Here is a 9,137-nt window from a genome sequence, read left to right on the forward strand (position 1 = left end):
TTTTTATTGATTTCAGAGAGGAAGGGACGGAGATAGAAACATCAATGATCAGCTGCCTCCTGCACACCCCACATGGGGATGAGCCGCAACCCAGGCACATGCCCTTGATTGGAATCGAACCCAGGACCTTTCAGTCCGTAGGCTGACGCTCTATCCACTAAGCCAAACCTGTTAGGGCTCAGTATATTCATTTTAATAAACATAATGATTGTTGCTGCTCTACCACTAAAACAAAAATCAACACTTAAGCAAATATTATGTGTTAGAGAATGCATGAAAACTGAAAGGAAGTGCAGTCTCAGTTTTAAAAGCATCCTAACTGGAATTTTAAATAGTATTTGATTCACCCAGAAAAGGAACTAGAAAAAAATGTCTTTAAATATCTATTACAATAGCAGCAACTACCATTTATGACACATTAGGCACTGGCATAGTAATAGGTGCTTGGTATACATTATGTCTATAATTTTACACGGCTCAGGTACCTTCTTGGGTTTTTTTTTTAAGTAATAAAGCTACCTTGGGTAGACTGCTTGATCTTGTGGAGTCGTATTTTAAAAAATAAAAAAGACCTTTGATTTTACTTTTTAACTTTTATTATGCATTACATAATATACTGCATAACCTTCTAGCAGGAGTAGATGAGCAAAGCTGAGTTATTGTTAATCAGGAAGTGCTTCCTTAATTAATATTCTCCAAACCCTGAAAAACAAATTAAAAAGAAAACTGTGAGAATTCTGTTCCCGTCAAAGATGTACATGTACTCTTATTTCTAGTGTCACCAAATGGCATTCTGTTAGTAAAGTATTTTTACATCCCACATTTCTTTCACTGCAACAATAACTTAGACTGAATTTTATAATCACTAAAGTAAGAAAGAATAACTTATAATGACTTCTAGTTTTCATTTTTTTAAAATGTTTTTACTATCGGCTGCCTCCTGCACACCCCCTACTGGGGATTAAGCCTGAAACCCAGGCACGTGCCCTGACCAGGAATCAAACCCGAGATCTCCTGGTGCATAGGTCCACGCAGCCACTGAGCCACACAAGCTGGGCTAGTTTTCCTTTTCTGACAGCAGCAAACATACCGCTTTATATGAAAAGACCTTCCCCCCGCAATCAGAACTAAAGTTAAGCCCAGTATTTACTATCTGGATCCTTCTCTAAAGCACTCTGAGAGAGTCAGAGAACACTAAGGTAAAACCGTTGTTTAAAATAATAGTCAACATGAGGAAAATGCTATTAGCCTCATTTCACTTATTTTTACAGGTGAAAAAAGGAGGAATGGCGAGGTTAAAAGTCGTTTAAGTTAGTAAGGAAGTAGCAGAGCCAGAATTCAAGTTCAAGGCCCTCCAACTCCAGAACTCTTGCCCTATATAAGCATAACATGACACTAGTTATTCAGAAGACCCACTCTATCTAAATCAGTTCACAACCAAATAGTTCAGAAATTATAGAGTAAAAGATTAGTGATTAGCATTTATGGATTATAATGAACAACATAAACTGATGAACAAAAACAGATCCAGAGACAGAAAAGCATGGATAAGACAGTCAAACCTCAGAGGGAAGGTAGGGGAGGGTAGGGGTAAGGAGGAGAGATCAACCAAAGGACTTGTATGCAGGCACATAAGCCTAACCGATAGACACAGACACCAGGGGGGTGAGGGCATGAGTGGGGTGGTGGTGGGGGCAAGGGGGGGTGAAGGACACATATGTAATACCTTAATCAATAAAGAAAAAAAAAGATTAGTGATGACATTTCTTTCAGGTATTAAAATAACACAGTCCAGGTATTTTGATTACTACTGCAGGAAGAATCACCTTAAGGTAAATTAAACTTACATAGTCCTAGGAGCCACTTTAAAGAAATCCTAATTTGTCTGGTTGGGCCAGAGGCCTAGGAGTCTGCATTGTATCTTGTATGCCAGATTACGATGGTTATTCGTGGACCACACTGAGAAATACTGTTCTACATGAGTAGATAGCTATCATCGTGTTCTTTAGACTAGAGTCTCAAATAACACTACACTGAGATAGATCACCTAATTTGAGTCCTCATAGTGATTTAACCAGTGACCCTGTGTTCTCTCATCTATGAAATGGGATTAATATTTAACTAAATTTGTTGTGAGGAATAAATGAGCAAAGGGAAAATATAAAAATGTAAAATTTTTTAAAAGAGTAATGAAGATGAACTCCTACAATATATTAGAACCATATGAAGATGCTACTAATTGGTCATATTTTGGATTTCCACTTCACTTCTTAATTAAATTTTTTTTTCAATTACAGTTTACATTCAATATTATTTTGTACTAGTTTCACAATTATGTACTTTACAAAGTGTTCCACCCTCATATTTCCAGTACCTACTTTGCACCATAGTTATTACAATATTATTGACTATCTCCCCTATGCTTCTACTTGGTCATTTTTGAACCACAAAAACAGCAATTTCATATTATTCATTCAAATAGAAAATTATAGTGAATCTTTACATTTGCATGATATTAGTGCAGGAATTTGCAAACCAATGGTGTATAGAACAGCACATTTGTGAAACAGGCCCAAGTGTATATGGAAATTTAGTTTACCAGAGTGGTATTTCAAATAAAAAATGAATTGATCTATAAATAGACTATTGTGATAACTGCCTATCTCTTGGAAAAAAAGGAAAGTTAAATTCTGCCTCCACATTATATCCCAAAATGACCTGTAGATGGGTCAAAGCTCTAAATGTAAACAAAAACAAAAAGAAAGAAAACAAAAACTGTAACAGTATTTGGAGAAATTGGAAGAATATATTTTTATAATCTTAAAAAGGAAGCCCATTTGTAAACAAGACATAAAACCCAACATTAAGAATAATAAAATACAAACTGAACATCAAACTTAAAAAACTAGTATCAGCCTCAGCCAGTTTGGCTCAATAGATAGAGCGTCGGCCCTCAGACTGAAGGGTCCCAAGCACATACTTTGGCTGCAGGCTCCATCCCCAGCCCAGGTCAGTGAGCATGCAAGAGGCAACCAATCGATGTTTCTTTCTCTCTTTCTCTCTCTCTCTCTCTCCCCCCTTCCCTTCTGCTATCTCTCAACAAAAATATATTTTAAAAACATTTATGAAAATGAGTTATGGACTATGTGTCAGTTAGGATTAGGTTTGTCTGCAACAACCAAAAATCTCCAAAAACAGTGTCTTAAACGACACAGAAGTTTCCCTCTCAGGCAAACAGAATTGAGTGTTACCTGTCCAGGGATGATATGATGGATTCATAAGATTCTCTCTCATCATTGATGTTTCTATCTCTCTCCCTCTGAAATAAAAAATATTTTTAAATAAATAAAAATATACTTTAAAAAAATATCCTTGGGTGAGGATGAACAACAAAAAACTATTATTATAAAGACAAGCAGGAAACTGGAAAAAATATTTGTACATGTAAAAAAGACAAGCTTAACATCCATAACACATAAAGAAATCCTATAAATAAAAAAGAGAACAGAGCAAGTAAAGTATATAAGCAAATAATCCACAGAACAAGAAATACAATCAGTAAATGAGTGAAAGGCTGCTCAATCTTACTAGCAGGCAAGAAAATGCAAATTCAATTAGCACTGTAAGACCTTTGGCAAAACATTCCTAGAACCCACTGCCACCCTGGCAGATGCCTAGTAGCATCAGAGCTATCTTACCTTTGACACATAGTAACGATTAACTCCAGAGACTCGCTTATCTCTTTCCATCAAAGACCAGTGATATGAATAATAGGCTACCCTTTTCTCCTATAATTAAAAAAAATAATTATTGCAATTTTAAGATGAGTGATCCAAAAGAGGAATATTAGAACTTTGGTAAGTGACATTACAGAATAATGGAATCATTACTGAAACAAAAACCAAATTAACAATATAAGACTAGAATCCTAAATGAAATCGGACCACTGTCCTGGCCGGTGTAGGTAAGTGGTTTGAGTGTGAGCTAGAGCTCCAAAAGGTCCCACATTCAATTCCCTGTCAAGGGCACAGTCAAGGGCATGTACCTGGGTTGCAGGTTCCATCCCCCACCCAATCTGGGTGCAAGTGGAAAGCAACCAATGGATGTGTCTGTTGAATTGATGTTTCTCTCTCTCTCCCTCCTCCTCCTCCCTCCCCCCTCTCTCTCCCCTCCGTTAAAAAAAAAAATCGGACCACCAAACTTTAGAATTAACATGGTAATTTACACTTTCTATTTTAACCTGGGTATTTTTTCTTTCCTCCCCGCCCCCACGCCCTCTTAACGACATAACTACTTGCTTCTTTTTGGGACCTAATGGAAAGAAAACAGCGATTTTGTGAAGGACAACCACAAAACCCCAAAGCAAACACATTTATACTCTGTACTCTAGAGATGATATAAAGGACTAGGAAGAGGGGGTAATTACAACATGGAAAAAAAAAAAACAGGATCTCGAGGTACATTCTTAAAGGCTTGCAAGAGAAAATGGGGGATAAAAAAAATGTTCAAAGTAAAAACCTCATTAAGGTTGGGGAAGAAGAATGAGAAGTTACTAAAATGTGAATACGAGGAGTTAAAATCAAAATCGAGCATGAAAGACTAGGAGTGGGGGCAAACGGAAGTGACACCTCCCTCCTCTAAGGAGTCTGGACCTAACCTCTGCTCCTCTACTTCTCCAAGCCCCAGTCTACTCGGCCCTCCTGCCCACTCTTCTCCACCCAACAACTAGCCGGGTTTTGCTCGAGTAGAATGTTGTTTCCGTCGGGCTTCGTTCCGCAAACCTCCGCTTTTAGGCAATACGAAAAAGGGAGGGGGGGGCGACCTCGGTATCCCCCTTCTCCCACGGAGGTTCCGGATGCTAATGACCTCCCCAAGCCACGGCCCCTTACGTAACGCCGGGCCGCGGCAGCCGCCTCACCTTGCCCCCGTTGCTGAACTTGTGAATGTGCGCGGTGGCGATGCCGGGGATGAGCAAGCACACGCCCATGACAGCGAGCCCGGGGAGAATCTCGAACCACATCGCGGCAAGGTTCCCAAGGCCAGAAAAATACCTCCAGCTCCCGAAAAGCGACCGACTTCGATCCTTTCCCACTGAGCCCCGCGGCTGGGCGGGGCCACGTACAGCGTCGGAAACGACGGTGGCCCGCTGGGTTCTAGAGCGGCGCACTCGCGCACCCGAGTGCTCCAGTTTCCCACGGCGCACTTGGCTCGGGCTTCTCGGCGGAGCGTGCAGTAACGCGAAGCCTCTGTTTCGGAGCACCCGGTTGCACAATGGCAGAGCAACTTTCCCCTGGAAAGGCGACGGATCAGGTGTGCACCTTCCTGTTCAAAAAGCCTGGGCGAAAGGGGCCTGTAGGCCGCAGGAAGCGCCCGATCTGCGACCCAGAGCCCGGAGATAGCAGCAGCAGCAGCAGCGACGAAGGCAGCACTGTGGTTCGCCGCGAAAAAAAGCGGGCGACCCACAATCCGATGATACAGAAGACCCGCGGCAGTGGTAAACAGAAGGTGGTTTACTGTGAATTGAGTAGCGAGGAGGAGGAGGGGGATGGGAAGGGGAATGAGGCTGAGACTCTCCGTGTGGTCTACAAGTCCACCCGCTCGGCGAAACCCGTGGGGCCAGAGGATATGGGGGCGACTGCTGTCTACGAGCTAGACACAGAAAAGGAGCGTGACGCACAAGCCATCTTTGAGCGCAGCCAGAAGATCCAGGAGGAGCTGAGAGGCAAGGAAGATGACAAGATCTATCGGGGAATCAATAACTATCAGAAATACATGAAACCCAAGGATACATCGATGGGCAATGCTTCCTCCGGAATGGTGCGGAAGGGCCCCATCCGAGCTCCCGAGCATCTACGTGCCACCGTGCGCTGGGATTACCAGCCCGACATTTGTAAGGACTATAAGGAGACTGGCTTTTGCGGCTTCGGAGACAGCTGCAAATTCCTCCATGACCGATCAGATTACAAGCATGGGTGGCAGATCGAACGTGAGCTTGATGAGGGTCGCTATGGTGTCTATGAAGATGAAAATTATGAAGTGGGAAGCGATAGTGAGGAAATACCATTCAAGTGTTTCATCTGTCGCCAGTCCTTCCAAAACCCAGTCGTCACCAAGTGCAGGCATTATTTCTGCGAGAGCTGTGCACTGCAGCATTTCCGCACGACCCCGCGCTGCTACGTCTGTGACCAGCAGACCAATGGCGTCTTCAATCCAGCGAAAGAATTGATTGCTAAACTGGATAAGCATCAGGAAGCAGAAGAGGATGGTACTTAAGATTTTCCAGAAAACCCCGATTCGGGTCCAATTCCCATTACTTAGTTTTCCCTTATTTTCCAATTTCAAAATAAATATTTTGGAAATCTTAATTTGTGTCCTTCCTTTCTAGGGAACTTGACAGAGGAAAAGGCAGGTGATGAAGTAGGTTCCTGAATAGATGGCTTGTGAAAGCATCAAGGTAAGTATAATCTATATTTTTACTTGGTATAAATGCTGCCTGTGTATAACTTTTCAGAACTCTTTGGCATAAATTACAAGGATAGGAGAAATTTGAGAAAAGAGCTCGAATTTGCTTGAAATAAACAAAACTGTGGTGAAAGGAAGAACTGAATCTATCACATTTCTGTATCACTTAATGTTTTGCAAAAGTACTTTCATGCATTATCTCTATTGGGAGCCTGTGCCATAATACACCCCAGCCAAGGTATGGGGAAGGTGAGTGGGAGAATTGGGTTGGGGGACTGACTGGTGGCTAACACCACAGAATGCCTGTATGGGAAGTGGCCCTTGCTCTCTTTGAAGCACCTACACTAACCACCCCTTCCATGGATAATTGAAATGATTTATGCTGTGCTGTCCAACATGATAGCTGCTGGCTTCATGTGGCTGTTGAGCACTTGAAATGTGGCTGGTAGCCACCATATTGGACATTGCAGTCGTAGACTGAACTTGGGAACCTGCAGAGGGCAAAAACCTAGTATTTTATAATGCATTGTCTGCAACTGCAGTCACAGACCCTGTAATATCACCCCCTATTAAAGTTAATCTAGATACCTGTCTTCCCAACTAATTTGTGAACTCCTGTAACTAGCCCAGTGCTTGACATATAATAAGTCCTTAAAAAATATACCCAGAGAGTTTTCAAGAGGGAGACTGGGGCCAAATCCTTGAACCCAAGTTGAGAAGCTTGACAATATATTCTTTCGGTAATGGGGAGATAGCAGAGTTTTGGGAAAGGGAACAAAATCAGACTTATAAAAAATTTTCTGTTGCAGACTATTAGATTGCAGGGAGAGGGAAGATAAGAGGTAGGGAGACCAGTGAGGCCAAATGATTAGTAAATTTTTACTGATCTGGCTAGAATTTGGGCTGATCCCAGGAAAGAAATGCAAGAATAAATTGTGGGTTAGGAGTTTTTTATTCACATCGTTAATTCATTTAAAGATATTCTTTGAGCAGCTATTCTATGTCAGGCATAAGGGATATTAGTAAACAATGGACACAGCCCCTGTACTCATGGATCTAGACATCAGTAGCAGGTGTGATGATACAAAAAAAAAAGTGCACTGGATTGATCTCTCAGGATAAACCCAATCCCAGCTTTGGAGGAGTTCAGAAACACAAACTCACAATGTGAAACTTTTTGTTGTTGTTGTTTATTTGCATTCCCCTAAAAAATTTAGATTCATCATGTCAACTACTGCAAAAACATGCTGGATTGGGATTGCATTGAAATAAAAAGTTGGAGTAAACAGATCTCTTATACACACATAACTGCATTCTGTTAGTAAAATTGCAATATTAACATTGGTACAATGCTGTTAAGTATTTTACAGACCTTATTCAAATTTCATCAATTGCTCTACTAATGTCCTCTTTCTGGACCACAGTGCCATTCAGGGTCATACATTGCAGTTAGTTGTGATGTCTCCTTAGTCTCTTATTCTGGAAGAACTCTCAGTCTTTCTTTTGTTATTCATTTCCTTGACATATTTAAAAAGTTATAAATAAAATAACCGGCCAGTTATTTTGTAGCTACCTCCAAATTTTGGTTTGTCTAATGTTTCCTTATTATTAAATTTAGCTTATTCATTTTTAGAAGAAAAACCATAGGAGAGATGCTGTACTCTTCTCAGTGTATTAATGTGAAACATTCTATAACAGTATATAAAACATAGTGGAGATACCTTAGATACTTGAGAAGCCTACTGGGAAAAGGGCTTAAGAAAGCATCACACAGGCCCTAGCTGGTTTGGCTCAGTGGATAGAACGTCAGCCTGGGGACTGAAGGTCCTGGTTTGATTCTGGTCCAGGGCACATGCCTGGGCTGCGGGCTCGATCCCCATTAGGGGGCATGCAGGAGGCAGCTGATCAATGATTCTCATCATTGATGTTTCTTTCTCTCTCTCCCCCTTCCTCTCTGAAATCAATAATATGTATTTTTTTAATAAAGAAAGCATCACACAGAAATAGCATTTAAGGGATGAGAGAAAGAGACTGAGCCAAATAGGAAATAAGAAGACCTTGTAGAGGGATATGGAGAAACAGGAGCAAAGGAAGAGAGTGTTTTTAAAAGGCCTTGGCTGGTTTGGCTTAGTGGATACAGCATTGGCCTGTGGCTTGAAGGATCCCGGGTTAGATTCTGGTCAAGGGCACATACCTGGGTTGCAGACTCCATCCCTGGCCCTGGTCAGTGGGCATACAGGAGACAACCAATTGATGTGTCTCTCTCACATGTTGTTTCTCTCTAAAAATCAATGGAAAAATATCCTCGGGTAAGGATTAACAAAAGTATCATAGAGGGGTGGGAGAGGTAGAAGAGAGTAAAGGGGAGATAGATGGTGATGGAAGGAGATTTGACATGGGGTGGTAACACCCAATACAATATTCAAATGTATTATAGAATTGTATACCCAAAACCTATATAAGTTTATTAACCAATGTCACCCCAATAAATTCTATTTAAAAAAGGTATGGCAAGAAATATGGCAATGACTAACAAAATAATCATTAAAATGGTTAATTTTAGCCGAAACCGGTTTGGCTCAGTGGATAGAGCGTCGGCCTGCGGACTGAAAGGTCCCAGGCTTGATTCCAGTGAAGGGCGGGTACCTGGGTTGCGGGCCCATCCCCAGAGGGGG

General features: G+C 41.4%; 2 protein-coding genes across 4 annotated transcripts in view; one reads left to right on the plus strand and one right to left on the minus strand.

Annotated features, from left to right (window-relative positions):
- Positions 1 to 578: 578 nt before the first annotated feature.
- NDUFA1 (NADH:ubiquinone oxidoreductase subunit A1) lies at positions 579 to 5,114 on the minus strand. Its single transcript, XM_006757938.2, has 3 exons — positions 4,919 to 5,114; positions 3,699 to 3,788; positions 579 to 702 (listed from the first exon to the last, which is right to left on the minus strand). Exons 1-3 carry the CDS (start codon positions 5,018 to 5,020, stop codon positions 682 to 684), a joined length of 213 nt encoding a protein of 70 aa, XP_006758001.1. The 5' UTR covers positions 5,021 to 5,114; the 3' UTR covers positions 579 to 681.
- A 46-nt stretch (positions 5,115 to 5,160) lies between these two features.
- RNF113A (ring finger protein 113A) overlaps positions 5,161 to 9,137 on the plus strand; it is a 22,254-nt gene continuing 18,277 nt past the window's right edge. For all 3 annotated transcript variants that reach the window (XM_006779395.2, XM_015560150.1, XM_015560149.1), the window contains exons 1-2: positions 5,161 to 6,265; positions 6,386 to 6,454. In XM_006779395.2, the coding sequence (XP_006779458.2) occupies positions 5,272 to 6,265; positions 6,386 to 6,429 (1,038 nt within the window). In that variant the 5' untranslated portion in view covers positions 5,161 to 5,271 and the 3' untranslated portion in view covers positions 6,430 to 6,454. The remainder of the gene's footprint in view (positions 6,266 to 6,385; positions 6,455 to 9,137) is intronic.

Source organism: Myotis davidii, unplaced genomic scaffold (genome assembly GCF_000327345.1).
Source record: "Myotis davidii unplaced genomic scaffold, ASM32734v1 scaffold1015, whole genome shotgun sequence".
In the NCBI taxonomy this organism is placed as follows: Eukaryota; Metazoa; Chordata; class Mammalia; order Chiroptera; family Vespertilionidae; genus Myotis; species Myotis davidii.

What these genes read in the sequence shown, in the direction of transcription:
- NDUFA1 (XM_006757938.2), bottom strand. Translation starts at nt 5,020, where the DNA reads ATGTGGTTCGAGATTCTCCCCGGGCTCGCTGTCATGGGCGTGTGCTTG. An exon ending in AGTTCAGCAACGGGGGCAAG is followed by an intron (nt 3,789 to 4,918) that starts GTGAGGCGGCTG and finishes TTTTAATTATAG; the next exon opens with GAGAAAAGGGTAGCCTATTA. An exon ending in ATCGTTACTATGTGTCAAAG is followed by an intron (nt 703 to 3,698) that starts GTAAGATAGCTC and finishes TTTGTTTTTCAG; the next exon opens with GGTTTGGAGAATATTAATTA.